The 16,497-nt window shown below is 46.2% G+C and overlaps 1 protein-coding gene and 1 pseudogene across 1 annotated transcript; one reads left to right on the top strand and one right to left on the bottom strand.

Annotated features, from left to right (window-relative positions):
- Positions 1–573: 573 nt before the first annotated feature.
- On the bottom strand, positions 574–1,715 carry LOC149324526 (uncharacterized; annotated as a pseudogene).
- Positions 1,716–2,215: 500 nt separating this feature from the next.
- LOC149324525 (uncharacterized) lies at positions 2,216–12,950 on the top strand. The gene is made up of 11 exons (XM_089565450.1): positions 2,216–2,314; positions 5,817–5,873; positions 5,983–6,042; positions 6,318–6,447; positions 7,846–8,005; positions 8,583–8,949; positions 10,349–10,522; positions 10,747–10,930; positions 12,027–12,269; positions 12,492–12,663; positions 12,788–12,950. The coding sequence occupies exons 1-11, from the start codon at positions 2,216–2,218 to the stop codon at positions 12,948–12,950; spliced, it is 1,809 nt and encodes a 602-aa protein (XP_089421576.1).
- The last annotated feature ends 3,547 nt before the right edge of the window (positions 12,951–16,497 follow it).

The following is a 16,497-nucleotide window of genomic DNA, read 5'->3' as shown; positions in this document are numbered from 1 at the left end:
TAGGCAACGCGGTCGAAGACGCCGCATCGGCAGCCACCATTCCGGGCGCTTTTTCACGCCAGTGAGATAACAGACACGCGAACATCTCTGCGGGCGCTGCTTCTCTTTCGAAGCTGTCGTATTGGCACTGTCTTCGCAGTAAGCTTGATATTTTGTTCAGCGAAACATCTGAAAATTTTTTTTAATTGGGGTCTACGATACGTAGTCTTTAGCGATAATTTCTTTACAATAGTTCAGTCCCGAAGAGATTCTTAGGAAGACGAATCACAAAAAATTTTGTCAGTGATGAAATTTATTTGTGAAAGCACATTAAATATCTCATTGCCCTTCTTCAGAGTGACCTTAGTGAGACGAAAAGTTGCCGTCTGCAGCGATGACTTGACTTAGTCGTCTTGGAATAGAGTCATATAGTGCCGCCACTAGGTCTGGACGTCGGTGCACGGCTTCCCATTCCTCTTTGACGGCATGCCAGAGCTGGTCTTGACGACGTGCAGAGCGTTGCTTCAGAGATCTCGGGAGCTAAAACGGGCCACGCCCTGTTTAGTCGAGAACATGACACGCGCATCCTGATAGTCAATCACAGCACCGTTCGCCTGCAGAGTCGTTCCCCAGAATCAAGTCCCTGGAACACTTGGGGAGCACGACAAAATCACCAACATACGTGAAGCCACGAATTCCACTTCTAGCCGTGCACTTGCCCACCGGGGAAATTAGGCGCCAACCAGTGATGCGAATGGAGGTCGCCGTCCATGGTGTGACAACCTTTTTAAGTTCTCCAGCAAAGGCAAGGCTCATAACAGAATAATCAGCGCTGGTATCGAGCAGCGCACTAAGTAGCGCACTAATCTAAGTGCCATCATTTGTCACACGCAAATCGGATGCAGCATATCTGATACCGTCGCTGCCTCTCTCTGTCTACGTATCGTCGGCTCGAGGGTGTCGCGATGGAGGATCTCGACACATCCCGACGCCAGCGGCCTTGCCTCCAGAGGCCGCTGGTGTTACTTTTCCGACGCGGACTCGGCGAGGACGGCCAGCAGAGCTGCTCTGGTGTCCGGGTCTGCAAGCGTGATAGCGGAGAGTCGAAGGCGAACGGGATTCGCGCCTTCCAGAATAGACAGGGTTCTCTATTCTCTTCCGGTTGTTCATCATTCTTAGGACAAGGTGCGTCGGGACGGAAACCGCGAAGACCCACTTGGCGGTATGGACATTGTCAGTAGAGGTGACCGGGCTCCGCACACTGGTAGCAGAGAGGCCTACGGTCCGGTGTAGGCCACAAATCGGATTTTCGAGGGCGTGGCTCAGCTGTAGCAGGTGCGGTTGCGTCACGTGAGGCGAGGTTACTCACGAGAAATGTCGGGTTAATACCATAGCCAGGTGCGTTTGCGTGAAATATGTCGTTGTCGCTCACGGCAGCCGTCGGGGTATGAGACCATAGCCAGCCCTGCGACGTACAACGGATGCTTACGTGGTTCTGTCATCGAACCGCGGCGCTTCAGGGACAGGAGGTGCCTGCGCAACCCATCGCACCTCGCCCCTGACGACTTCGGCCAGCGCTGCCAGCGGCGCAGGCGCGGATGGACAACTGAGCCAATTAGTTCACTCAAGGTGCCTGCACAGCCGCCGAGGTACGACGAAAATCCTTCGGGAACCATTCTTTTGACGTGCGGATTATATTGGCGGGCCTGGTGGTAGCCAGACATGGTAGCGGGCATGGTGGTAGCCTCGATAAGAAATTCCGATACAGTGCGAGGTGGCCTGGGCACGAGACCCACGAATAGCTCTTGCTTAACCCGCATATGGAATGACGAAACTACTTCTACTCTATCTTTTTGTGGTCGGCGCGCATCAAAAGACCGACCATGTCTTCGATAAATATGCGCACACTTACATTCGTGCGCTGATTTCGTGAGTGCAGCGCAGCTTCAGCCTTCCCCCGGCAATCAGCGTTGGGGAGTGTATCCAGGAGATTCCGGCCAAATGCCTCTCACCTGGGAAGGGCCGCCTCGTGGTATTCAAACCACGTCCGGGCAGACTCTTCCAGAGCAAAGTATACGTTATTGAGCTTGCGCTCGCCGCTCAATTCGCTTTAGTGGGTAACATGCTCGAAGGTCTCCAGGCAATCTTCGCTTCTTCGAAAACGTCAACTTGTAAAGATGGCGGTGTTCGCGGTGGGTGGCAAAGGATCGGCGCCAGGAGCCTGGTGTCAGGGGCCATGGCAGTCGGACTCGACGGGCTAGGCTGGATCGGCGCCGGAGGCCTGGTGTCAGTGTTCATGACAGTTGGACTGAGTGATCGAGGCAGCGTCGGCCTTGTGGGCGGGGAAACGGGCTTAAACTCTGGCGACTCCCCGTTCTGACGGCGGGTGGGTCACTGGTGAACCGGTGTGAGGTCTGTAGTGACGCTGAAAAGAGTGACCACGTCAGGAAGAGTGTCCAGCCCTGCTCTATCAGACTATAACATGCAACGCGATGGAGAACCACCGGAGCCAGACGAAAAACTGCGGCGGTCCCTAAGTGGTCGATGCGCGCGAGCGCGAGGAAACCAACTTCTGCCTCTACTACTGCATGCGCTACTTCTGCTTCTACAATGGCATGTATCAATATCTACGAGGTTATGTTATTCGCCCAATTTTTTATTCCATGAGAGAACACAATTAATCTGTTCCGCTCCTGACGGTGTAACCATCCGTGGTCATTGGACAATGTGCCTGTTTCGCATTTTATTATCGTAGCTTAGTTTATCACGTTATCGAAGCAGCTGAGAACAGAAAGTAGTTGATGTGAACGCCGCTATACAGCGAAGGAGTGCAAAACGTGCTCCTGCGCATGCTACTTTATTTATGAGAAAAAAATCCTTCTGTTTTCAATGAAAGTCGCACGTGCTTGATCTCACGTTCTTTTTTTTTTATTCTGCAGTGCTAGGTTTTAAAGCGAAAGTTTCTGGTCCATGCGTTAAAGGGACACTGAGGAGAAATTAAAGTTGGCTTGTATCGAGAGAATACCAGCTCCTGATCACAAAAACAGCACTCTTACTGGCGACAAAGCTTTTGTAAGGTAGAAAACAGCAAGAACCGAAATACAGGTATCGCCGCCACAGGCCAAACTCGCAAGTACAAGCGTAATGACGTCATAGACCAAAGCAGTGTTGCTAGGAGCAATGGTTCTAGCAACGCTAAGACAAGAGGGCCACGGATCACTGAGGCTAACAAAGTAAGATTGAGCGGTTGAATATTGAAGAAAGTTCTGTTTTGAAATTGATAGTACACTTTTATCACACAAGGAGGACAGACAGACGACAACCTGAATGTTGGAAGCAAAGAAAACCGATACTTGGCGGCGCCACAGGCGGCCAGGTGAGTTTCGGTATTTTGCGCTTCGCGTCAACGCGCTTTGCGTGCCCGCGCGGTTTCGTTTTTGACGCGCCTCGATTTGCAAGCGTGAAACAGCAGAGAAACTCCAAGTGACGCTCCAAGTGCTAGTTAACTTTTGAAGGAGCCTATCAAGGCTGGTCGATGAAAAACTACGATGGCACAGGATGGACGGTGATCGTACAAGGCAATTAGCAGTATAGAAAACACCTTGCGTCTCCGTACGCCAGCCCGGCGAAACGTTACCGGTTTTGCCGGTAAACTTCGCACTACTTACCGGAAATTGTTTATTACAAGGCAGTTAAGAAAAAAAAGATTTGGAAACTGCCGAAACCGTGACTCGGCGCGCTCCTCCAACTCGTTTGTTTGCGGCTCTATTCAATAGCTTCGGCGGTTGGGCGGAGCTGTTCTATTCATGCTCTCGGCGAGTTTAATTCATTCACAGTACACATATATGAAGGTAGGTACATGCAAGTGGATGCCAGAGGCAGATCCAGTGGACCCCGTACCTCCGGAAACACGCAGGGCGCTTTCATGTAACCCGTTGAAGCGTCCTGCGTCGGCATTACTTTCAAGCCGCAAACTTTAATTGCGAGCGCCTTTGAGCACACGTCCGTTTTTTTTTGTTTTGTTTTTTTGTGTGTGTGTGTCAAAAACGTCTGGCTCCTTGCAACCGTGGGAAACCTCCTCGACGCCGCCTGCTTCCCCATGCAACTGTTCCCAGTGGCCCGAAAGCCTCGGACAGCTTCCGATGCCCGCGACGCGCCGACCTTGTCCTCGCCCCTCGCGACTCCCCGCACTGGGGTGACAGTATTTAATTTGCAACAGCTGGCCACGGCGGAAAGGGGAAATGACCCGCCGGCGCCTAACCTAACCGTGCTCCTCGGACAAAGCTAGTGCCTCGGCAACAATTTGTTGACCTGTGCCGCAGTTTACTCGGCGCTGGAGCAGTGCGCGCTACTTCGTGCCTCCGTGTTCCCCGCGCTCACAGCCAGAGTACGCGGACGTACTGCACCGTCGATCTCTTCTTGATCAGCAGTTCAGCGCTGTACTGGCGGCGCAGATGGAGGCTGCTGCCCCGCAAAAGATCGGGCAATGCGATGTCGTAGGTTGCCCCAACAGCCGTGCCGAATCACAGCAGGGGAGTGCCGGTGGGGTGGTGTACCATAAAGTGCCGAGAGATGAGCCACGGCGGACCACTTGGTTACGTGCTATGCCACTACGAAAGGTGAAAGGCAGAGTATCGCTGTATGCGCACGTGTGTTCGCTGCATTTTCGTCCCCAAGACTACATGATCGATCAATCCTTGAGTACGTCTTTCGGGATTCCAAGGCAGCGCCGCAGAATCTCTCAAGGCGCGGTTCCATCAATATTTCCGGCAACGAGTGGACAACAGCCCTAACAGCAGCCCGACGACAGCAGTTCTGTGAGTATATATCTCACTTCTATGCCCGAAAGCAAAATAACGAGCGTCAAAACACCAGCACTCCGATGACTTGATTATCGGCTGGCTTTCCTATAGCTGCTGTATGTACAGTCGAGCCCACTTATAGCTGACGATCACGTGGCTCGCGTTCATTGTATCCGAAGTTCATAGTAAGTGGCATTTCCCTTTCACAGCGAAAAAATGCAAAGTCATGCAAAGGTGACGTTTATTTTCCGAAAATATCAACTTTTGTTTCCACTTAGAGCAACCGGCGCAGGTGCATAAGTATCAAGTGACACTGCAGCGCGTCGATGCGCGCTTGGAAGGCGATTTCAATTCACTTTTTATTTATTTTTTTGTGGTCGACACGTGGTTTTAGAAGAGGGCGGGCGTGTCACGGAAGCTAGAAAACGCTTTTCGGTATTTACATGCGCTGGCGGGAAGCGCGCGTTTTTCGACTGCGAAGCCAAACATGCGGTACCTTCTCGTTCGCTCTAACCAAGTTGTACTGTCACGATCGTTCACTGATCTAAGACGCAGTGGCATTGCTCGAATACACATTTTGAATGATGGCTATCCCCAATCTAGTAAGTAATAAACGGGCGTTCGTTATAACCGAGGACGTTGTAAGTGGGCTCTACTGTATTTGTTTCATTCATATAGCATTTTTCACGATGCGCACTTTGATAAAATTATGCCTGAATTAAGACTCCTCTCTGTGGTCCCGAAGGCCCACAGTGAGGAGTGGAGGTGGAAAGTTTAATTAAAATTTCTGGCCATGATTGCCGAGCCAACTGCATTATCAGCGAAATCAGATGGTGTCAGCAGGCTTGTAAGCTTAGTTCGCCTCTTATAAAATTTGTCTGCACGTTGAACGAGCCTCACGCTCCTTGCCTTTTATCTATGTTGATTGACCTAGGGAATAATTTTGTCTGTAGAAGTGTTCCTGTCATTCATAAAATCTGTAATGACACACACAGTTTAATGTGTTTTTTAAAACTGAGCTCATTTCGCTTTCAGGCCAACGTTGACACAACAGCAGATGAAAGAGCTGGAACACCTTTCGAAGGACAGGAGGTAAGCTGTACCAGACAGTGACATCCATGTGTTCTTGTGAAGCTGCGTGCTAACCTGGTACAATGCACACTTTACTGTGTTTTTACATCTGGGCTACTCGGGCTTCCAGGCCAACGTTAAGGTGACAATAGATGATGGAGCTGGCAAGTCTTCTGGAGGACATGAAGAGGTAAGCTTTACCACGCATCACTATCTATGTGTGCTTGTTAAACAGTGTGTCAGCTTATCATAATGCACAGTATACTGCATTTTTACATCAAGCCTCCTGTGGTTTCCAGGCTTACATTGATAAAAGTGATGACGACGTCAGTATACTTTCCAAAGAACCTGCCGAGGTAAGCATCCACTTGCATTTTGCAAGTCGTATATTCTGCATCTGAAAATTGCATATGCCAGAAATGCAGCTGAAGAACCAAATCACAGACTATTATTTAACTATCTCAGGCCTCCCCAATTGCTGCCAGAAAAACAGGAATGGAGACAGAAGCTCCACAGGGAACACCTGTACAAGCATCTAGTCGTGGCATCATGCACGACAGAGGTGTGCAGGTTCGTTTGCCTGGCCGAAATGCAGGTGAGCTGAAGCATGTCACTGGATGTATGCTGGCTTTTACTGTGAAAACTAAAATGTTTAGAACTTTGTTTAGATTATTACAAGTATAGAATATACAGTTGTGTGCCTCTTGTGTTGCATTCATACCTATACTACACCACCTATGCACCTAGCAGATCTGTTTCTGTATTTCAACAACTGGCCTGATCAAAAGTTGAGGAAAGAAGGAACGAAGTGGCTGGGTGGTAGAGGTAAAGCAGGGTAACTGTATGTGTACATGGACATGTGTAGGCATAGATGGCAAAGCTGGAAGGTAATTCGTGTCGTCTCTTGTTTCTTTCACTCGTCCTGTGTATTGCGTTGCTTTAAGATGAATCCGTTTCAACTTGCCCAGTTTTCTGTTCTCGTTAAGATAATTAAGTATATTAATAACTACTCCCCCGAGATCACGCAAATATGAGTTTATTACCAGTTACTGTTCACAAAGAGTAATGAAACTGCAATTACTTCACACAAAAGTAATGCAGTTACTTAAATTTAAGAATTTTTTTCACACACAGAAGTAAAATCGGGGGCAAAAGTAACTGACCCCACCTCCAAGTTCCGAATCGCCCCGCATTCCGTGCCGCCTCCACCTGATGATGCATTCCTGGTGCCAAAACCGGTGCAGAGGACGGGGGTCTGTTACTTTAAACCCCGACAGTGCACTGTGCTGTGAAAGCTCCTATAAAGATTTCAGTTTCTTAAATCATAATACCGCAGGGTGCAACGGAGTTTAAAAGTGGTAAGGGAGCAATTGCTCATTTGCAATTACAACTGCAATTAAAATTTGCAATTAAGGAAGCAATTACAGCTTTGTAGCCATATGGCTGTACTTGGGTGGATGCAGTTGAGTAATTGCTCCCTGATAACAAATCTACCCCACCTTGGGAGATTCCCCTAAAACATCTGACCAGTTTCAAAGTGAGCGTAGAAAACATTGCCCTCCTTTGCCGGCACAAACAGGAGCAGCGCTTTAAAAGAACTAAATTCAAAATTACTTAATTATTATGATGCGAAATTACTGGCTCCAGGCAATGCATCACATTAAATTAGTGAATTAAAAAGTGAAATAAAAAGGTGTTTAAAATACTGTAATTTATTGTCCTGCACTAATTTAATTACTGGTATATCTGTGAGTATATCTAATTATCTGTGAGTATATTTAATTACTGGTATATCTTCTGTTATGGCAGGTGCTTAGGCAGAAAAATAATTTTGAAGTAATAAAATTAAATCGTTACGTTAATATGTACCGATAGTCCAATATCTTGCAGCAGTGTGAACTGCCACACCAATTTATGAGCCATCTGCTATAGAGATATTGGGCAGTGTTTACCTGCAGCAGTGTAGTTCTGAATTTTTTTTTGTGTGTTTCAGCGGTTCAGGTGAACACTGTGGTCAAGGAGACAAGAGAACAGGCAGTTCAAACAGATCAGGTCACTTATCAAAAGTTCACATCAACACCTGTGAAACGTCTCCGTCTGGATGTTCAACAGGAGTCCAGCCCTTTGGTGTCACCTAAGTGTCACCAGTACATGTCAGAGGTGATGACGATGACATGTATGAGCCAAATGACTCCACATGGACATTAGACGAGGCAATGGAAGATGAGTAAGTACAGTAGACTGCCTGTGAAGGAATATACCATTTAAAATCCTCTCTGTGTTCTGCAGTAAATTGACTGAGAAGACAAAAAAAATGGGAGAATGGGCAAGTTGGCGTTCCTTCATAATTTTCCAACAGTGCTTCAGAACCAGGGCAGGGAGCGAGAAGGAACACACACACAATGCCGTGTGTGTTCCCTCTCATTCTTCATCCAGGTTTCGAAGTGCCCTTGGAAAATTATGAATGAAAAGACAATCTGCTGCCTGACTTTAGAACCACATCTGATAAATTGATATGTGTCACGACCAAGTAGTCGCATTAGGAGAAAAAAATGCTCTCAATAACCTTACAACCAAATAACGTTACATACAGCGCTGTAACTGAGCTCTGCGGGCAAGTTGTCAATGTTGAAAGTACCAATCATTCTATGCCATCCTGCCTAAACAAATAGTTGAACAAAGCGCATCATTGCGTAACTTGAGACTTGACAAAATAACCTCGTTTTACAGGGACAGCGATGATAATGGAGACACAGAGGAGAGCACCTACTACATTGTTGCCCATACCTGCCTCATGGTACTACTGAAAATATGCCTTACCTGCCTTTACCGAGCCTGCAAAGTGAGGCTGCGCTACACTGGGACGTGCATCAGTGCACAAACAAAATGCCCCAATGGGCATATACACACATGGTCGAGCCAGCCACTGGTTGGAAGAAAGCCAAAGGGGAACATTGATCTCGCCACTGCCTTGCTTTTTTCTGGTTCAAGCCCTACAAAGACTCTAAGACTGATGCAGATAATGAAAATCAAGGCACTCAGCGAACACATGTTCTTTGATTACCAGAAGGCATACCTCCTCCCTGCGGTGAACATGGTGAGTGTGCAAGCTACCATCTTTCACAGCAGACAACCCCTAATTTAAAATATGCAACAGAAAGAAAGGTTAATAAATCATAAATCCCACAGCCAACCTTCCTTCAGGAATTTACAGATGGCAGTACAATGCATGACTGCTTTCGGATATTAGTGTTGTTCCAAGCGATGTCAAAGTTGTATACTGTCTACTACTTAATTTCATCGCATTCACTGTCAGTACAAATACTGTTTCAATCCATTGCATGTTCAGCAAAGGATAAGGTGCACTGCTCTGGGTTAACCCATCAGAAAAAGTCTACATGAACAAAAGCTCCTGCACTCCTAGCCCTGTGGTGTGACATCTTTATCAAAAGAAATAAGGCTGCCGTGAATTACTCATCGATATCCACCCAAGGGCAGCCATGCGCCTGCAAAGAAAAGCCGTATGGCTGTGCTCGGGTGGATACGAATGAGTAATTACTCCCTTCTTACAAATCTACCTCACCTTGGGGGATTCCCCTAAAACATTTGACCAAAAAGTAACCTAGTGTCAAAGCACTGAAGCTGCTGTTACCAGCCCTCACTGGCTGTGAGGATAACCTGTGTGGCGTGCAGCTACATCACAATCCTCCTCTAGATGGTAAGACTCCTGATATCATAAAGAGCCGTACACGTAGCGTTGCTACTTTTGGCAAAGATGGGACATTCTTTAAGATTGCTGATAACAGTCCCTGTGCCCAGCTGTGGCAAACTAATTTTTACAAAACAGAAAGGTAGTTGGGTTATGCTGCAGTTGATGTTGGGTAGAATATCAATGAGTGCAACAGTTCATCACCTCACAGCAAACAGCACAAGTCAGGGTAGGCAAAACTTGAAAAAAGTGGAAGAGAATGAACTGACATAGTTTAGCCGTGAGAGACTTTCAACCGAGCTTTAGCGATCCATTAGGCCAGCCCACTGTTCCGTGGAGAAGTCCTCCTGCCCAAGAATGCCATCTCCCAGTCCTACATCCAATTATCACTGCTCTTCCCACTCCACACTCCTGTCTCTCTAGTTCCCAGGCCCATGCCTTTCATAAAAATCACACTCATTACATCAGCAATGCTTCATTGTTCCTCTTCCGCTCTGGCGCCTCCTGACCTAACTACCCTAAACTCCATGCTGATCTTGCACACTGTCTCTTTACTGTCCTGTCACTCTTTAGTCCCCTTTCTGTGCCCTCCTCTCACGCCCAGTTCTCTCCTGTCACCTCTGGCTGGCTTCTCATGAAGAGAATAAGCTCAGCCTGGTGCGGCAGGCAGAGCACATTCTGAGCACTTGATCTGTGCTCTGAAATAAAGTGCCTTACTTTTACTGCTATCACATGGAGAACAATAGGACAAAGTTTAAAATGAAGCTGAACATTGCATTTCCCACAGGTCTGGCAAGAGCACCAAGAGAAACTGCTGGCATCCCTAGCTGACAGTGAGGTGGAACTGTGTGGTGATGGACGCTGCGACTCACCTGGCTACAGTGCAAAATTCTTGACCTATTCATTTCTGAACCCCAGCTTGGGAAAAATAGTGCACACTGAACAAGTGCAAGTGGGAGAGGTAAGTGCCAAAATGCATTGCTCTGAAGAGTAAGTAGAATTTATGATGGTGCTATGGAGCTGAGCATTAAAGCTGAATTGAATTCTAAATAAAATATTTTCAGAGTGCATTGCAAATTCAGTGTACGAATATTACATTAACTCTATTATTCCCCCCCTTTTTTTCGCGGCTTTAGCCCAGTGATGGCAGCTGTTTACAGTCACATCAACTCCTATGCTTTTCAGACAGATACAGTGAAGGCAAGTGGCCACATGGAGAAGGAAGGCCTTATACGAGGCCTTGCCTTCTTTTCACAAGTAGGAATCCACATCAAGTCGTTGACAACGGACAGGCACCCAGGCATAAAGAAGCATATGCAGCAGTGCCAGTCAATAGTGCACTACTTTGACGTTTGGCATGTAGCAAAAGGTATGGAGAGATTTTCACCTTCAAGTTAATATGTGATGTAGAGCCATGTAACGTGAAATTTACTAATATCCTACTGTAATTGCTCATACTTTTCTTGTGATACTGAAACTGCTCATTTGTGCCTTGAAATTTTTAGTAGCAACAGCACACAAATTATCCCAACAGAAGCCTTACTGGATACTAGATTTACTTCAGCATTCCTATTGCCTTTTAGGTATGAATTAAGTGAATCTATAATGTGAACGAAACTGAATACGTAGTTTCCCAGCACTAACGTTCATTTACAGCTGGAATCAATACGAAAGTGATTACTCCCAGACAAACCCACTGGGACAAAGTGCTCTACCACAGCTTATATTTAGGAGAAAAGCAAACAAAATAGATGGGAATAGCTGGCTCCTTTGTCCCCACATATTTCACTGCCACTTTTTAAAAGAAAATTAGTCATTATGCTAGAAAAAAAATGTTTTGTATAGCTGCAATGATAGTTACCTTCGTATTGACACTGACTGTCCTATGCACAGCTATCTCCATCAGTGACAGATGCAGAGTGGAGACAAGAAAAGGGAAGATCAGGGGCTCCTTAGGACTTATGATAAAAAGCCATCAGTCTCTGAAACCAAGAAAGGCATAGAGAAATATCACCTTTTTTTCGCTGTTAGAAGAAAGGTAACATTTGCCTAACAATGCATTTCCAACAACAAACTTCCTTTTCTTGCCCTCACCAAAATAGCTATGAACTACTATTCTACAGCAGCCCTAAAGAAACACGCCACGCACCATGCGCATAAAGCCACCTACTCACTACCATTTCGTGACAAAGGGGAGCATTTCCTTCGGCTGGACAGCTCTGAAGCGTACAGCAGTGGCAGGAATGTGTGACTGGCTATGAGAAGAATACTGACAAGCTGTACGTGCTTTGTACATTTACTGTCTCGTATACATGATTCACTCAAATTCAGCACGAGCTCCTTTTCATTCTAGCATCTTTTTTTTTGGCAAGTTTTCAGCATTGTGCTCTTCCTACTGAACGAATCCTGCTGCTAAAAATACAGCTGAAACTCCTAGTAAAGAGAATTTTTTGATGATTTTTCAGGGATCACGAAAAAACTGGTCGCCGCTTCAAAAAAATCTGGCTGCAGTGCTATAGGAAACTGGAAGCAAGCGATTGTAAATAACTTATACTGGTGTGCTTGTGCTTGTGGTGGGGATGGCGAGCTGCTTGCGGCAGCATGGCAGAGTCTTGTGAATCATGTGAGCAACATCCACGAAGGGCACAACCAACTCTACGTAAGGTGTCTGCATGGACCTTTGAGCAGCTCTGCATGGCTCAGTGTTGGTAAGTGCAGTTAACACCTCTACTCAGCTTTCTCAGGACTAGTGTTGTTCTAAAAGAACAACACTAGTCCATCAGTAGAGATCTTGTGCGCCTACCGAAAGTAGTCAGAAAATAATACCACTGTTACCCCTTGCCATTCCAACAGAAATAGCACTACAACATGCAGAATGTTTTTGTGCCGTTGCATAAGAGCACAAAATGTTGTGTGTGCTTTTTTTCCAGGTTCCCTTCCACACAAGGAAGTGGAAGCCATTGTGAAATCTGCGCTGCTTCTGAAGGACATTAAGCGGCTGTCACCACAAGTACAAACATATGGCCTGGAGGCGTTCCACAGTGTTTTGAATGGGTTCGCCCCCAAGTCAACCGCATTTACATATGAAGGCATGAGGGCTCGGTGAGTGTGCATAAGGATACATGCAGAATATATACATCTTGTCATAGCAGTGCAGCACATAAAGCAAAAGGAAATTTTTTTTCAACATGTCTAAAAGTCGGGTCATATTTATTTACCTTCCTAGCACACTCCTTGCGGCTCTTCATTTAAATGAAAATGGTGACAGGGACCAGGCAGTGAGAAGCGATGGCACACTCATGTGGCACATAAAAACCGCAAAAGCCAGGCACGGTGCCACATTCGTCACGCCACAGACGACAGCACCAACATTTGGCAAGTCACTGTGATTTTCATATTACATTCTTGTGTAGTTTGTGGTTGTGTGTAAAAGTGCATAGGATGCAACCGCTGCTTGTTCAAAGCCTTTACATGGCAGAACTACCCAGTCTCTAGTTTCCGCACACTGTGGGAAAAAAAAGCACGTAAAGTCAATCAGACCAATGCCTTTGTTTATTGCAGGGCACGCAGGGAACCTACACACGAAGGTCATCGAGCTCTGTCTTTTGTACCCGAGCTTTAGAGAGGCCATGGAACATACTGAACCAAATGTTGGCCCAGCATATGCAAAAAATGTGCCGTCCAGGCCATCCAAGGCAGACCTGGTGGAAGCCCACAAAGCACGCTTTGCAAAGCCGTGAAGTGGCTGCTGCCCTGAAGTGGCTGTGGAAAAAGGATTGGAAAGCCTTCAACTCATCTCCAGCATCTCGTGCCATGAAACAGTGCTAGGATATACCTATTCAAATAATTTGCGTATTTCACTACCATAAATCATTCAATAATAAATGAAGAATTTTAAATACCACTAATTTACCTTGTACATTGGCCATAATTTTTCTTTTCTCCTTCATCTTTTTTGGCTTTTTGTCTGACGTTCTGTGGCAACCTATATTTGTTAGTATTGTAAAGTAATGTGTATTATTTGCAATTCATATTTATTTTCATCTTGTAAGCTTGTCTTGCAATTTTGTTCTTATAGTTATGTTTTTAGACCTGAACACTGAATTCTGTACGAACTGGGTGTGCAGGTGTTATCCTGCGTGTTCAAAGAAAAGGGCATCTGCCATTCGACTCCTCACAATGAAAATGAGTAAAAAACAGGAATTCCTTCACTTGGCCTTGAATCTCCACTTACGAAGCCATGCATTCACAAGATGCAGTTGACCTTTGAAAACCGATTCGACAGGCTCGCTTTAGCTGGGTTCCCTCATTCACTTGTGAAAGAGGTTACCAAAAGCCTCATGCAGAAAATGAAAAGTAGTGAGTTGGGGCAGGTGTCCCCCAAGAAGGAGTTAGACTGGCAGTGGCGCTGTATGTGCACAAGTTGGCCCACAATTTGAAGAACTTTGCTAGCAAGCATGGGGTACGCTTGTCTTTTCAGCCTGTAGGGAGCTCAAAGGCCTTTAATATTGGTTTGAAAAAGAAGGAAAAAAGAAAAAGGGGCTGCGGAACCAAGCGCGGGCGACCTTTTATAAGGTGCGCCATAGCGGTACCATATGAAATTGCGCGCACGAACGGTTTTTGCTATATAGGATAAACCGGGCACTGTGTGAATGAGCAAACCTCAGGGAGCATGAATAAAATAAAGAGGGCCGAAATTTAACAAAGCACACCAGACCTTTCCCTTCATGCTGTTCTGAGCCATGCTTTGCTGTCATGCGATTTCTTGCCAGATGTAAGAATACAATAGCACCATAGTCATACATAAAATCAGCAATAAAATTCCATTAAGGAAGAGTGTCTGGCAGGAAGGCACGATCTCGCCAATGCTATTCACCACCTCTTTACAGGAGCTATTCAGAGGCCTGGATTGGGAACAGTTGGCAATAAGAGTTAATGAAGAATACGTCAGTAATCTCTGTAGGGTAAGGGTGCGGGCTAGTTGGTGATGCATAACATATAAATACCAGCGCAAACCAGCAGGACACACAACGAAGAACGAGGACACACAAGCACTGACTTCCAACTGACGTTTAATGGGTGAAAAATGGGCTTAAATACTGATTACAAACAACAAAAAGAAGGAGAATATCTTTGCTTGTCACTTCTTCAAGAAGAGCAACTCCGCATCTGACAAGGCGATTGAAGGCGCACTAACACAATTATCTTGCAGCCCGGCTATCTCAGCCGCCTCCTTGATCTCCCGCACTATCTGGTCCGAGTGGCTACTGATTGCCGAACAGCTGGTCAAGTCCAGAGTGCACTGCTCTTCTTTCCCTGTAGTTCGGTCTTTGATGATGCATTTCCGGCGGTGCAGCGCCAGATTGCCTGTACCTGTCTCGAAGGTCCTGTACCGATGTTCTTTCAGCCGCTCATTCAGGCAACAACCTGTCTGGCCGACGTAAACCTTGCCGCATGAAAGGGAAATGGAGTACATCACACCTTCCACACATTCGACGAAGAGGTTCTGATGTGCCGTGTTACACCACCGACGCTCGCCATCTCCTTTGTTGACATGTGTGCATAGAGAGCCTAATTTCATAGGGGCTGAAAAGACGACGTCAACTTCACTATGGTGACCAATCTTCTTGACGCGTGAGGCGATGACACATTGTGTATATACGGCACAACGACCACTCTTCGTTTCCACGGCGGTTCTTCGATCCCTTTGCTGGCTCGTGCTTATTGTTTTACTTCCTTCAGAAGGCGTTGACTCACGGAAGTCACAATGCCCGGAGGGTACCCAGATCCCAAATATCAAATAGGCTGCTGAATAGCCGGGCTGCAAGATAATTGTGTCAGCACGCCTTCAATCGCCTTGTCAGATGCAGAGTTGCGCTTCTTGAAGAAGTGACAAGCAAAGATATTCTCTTTCTTTTTGTTGTTTTTAATCAGTATTTAAGCCCATTTTTCACCCATTAAACGTCAGCTGGAAGTCAGCACTTGTGTGTCCTTGTTCTTCGTCGTGTGCCGTGCTGGTTTGCGCTAGTATTTATATGTTAGTAATCTGCGATTCGCTGATGTCATTGCCTTACTAAGTCACTCAGCAGATGAACTGCAAAGCATGATTGACGAGCTAGACAGGCAGAAAAGAATGGTGGCCCTAAAAATTAACGTGCACAAAACCAAAGTAATGTTCAACAGTCTTGCAAGGGAGCAGCAGTTTACAATTGGTAGTGAGGTGCTGGAAGTGGTAAGGGAATTAGTCTGCTTAGGGCATGTAGTGACCACCGATCCGCATCACAAGGCTGAAATAAGTATAATAATAAGAGAAATTATAATAATAATAATATAATAATGGAACGCATTTGGCTGTCTCGCATCCCGAATGGCAATTTACCGATATCCCTCATGAGAAAAGTATACAAAAGCTGTATCTTACTGGTACTCACCTATGGGGAAGAAATGTGGAGGCTAACGAAGAGGGTTCAACCTAAATTGAGGATAACACAGCAAGCTTCGGGAAGGAAAATGATAAGTGTAACGTTAGGGGACAGGAAGAGGGCAGAGTAGGTCAGAGAAGAAACGTGGGTTAATGACATTCTAGTCAAAATCAAGAAGAAATAGGCTAGAGCATGGCACGTAATGCGAAGAGAAGGTAATCGCTGTTCCCAAAGAGCACTGAACTGGATTTCAAGAGAAGGCAAGTGCAGCAGGGGGCGGCACAGAGTTAGGTGGGTGGATGAGTTTAAGAGGCTTGCAGGGATAGGGTGACCACAATTGGCACAAGCCAGGGTTAATGGAAGAATTATGGCTGAGGCCTTTCTCCAGTAGTGGACGTAGTCGGGCTGATGATGATGATGATTGATGCATGAATATGTTCTTTGAGCAATTGATGACTGAGGATACAAATGCATGTGTTTACCGTGAAATAAAGTAACTGTGAGTCGTGCTCTG

The sequence above is a fragment of the Amblyomma mixtum genome, unplaced genomic scaffold (assembly GCF_055824585.1).
Source record: "Amblyomma mixtum isolate Tamu unplaced genomic scaffold, ASM5582458v1 scaffold_26, whole genome shotgun sequence".
Classification (NCBI taxonomy): domain Eukaryota; kingdom Metazoa; phylum Arthropoda; class Arachnida; order Ixodida; family Ixodidae; genus Amblyomma; species Amblyomma mixtum.
This window is presented reverse-complemented; position numbering and strand designations above follow the sequence as displayed.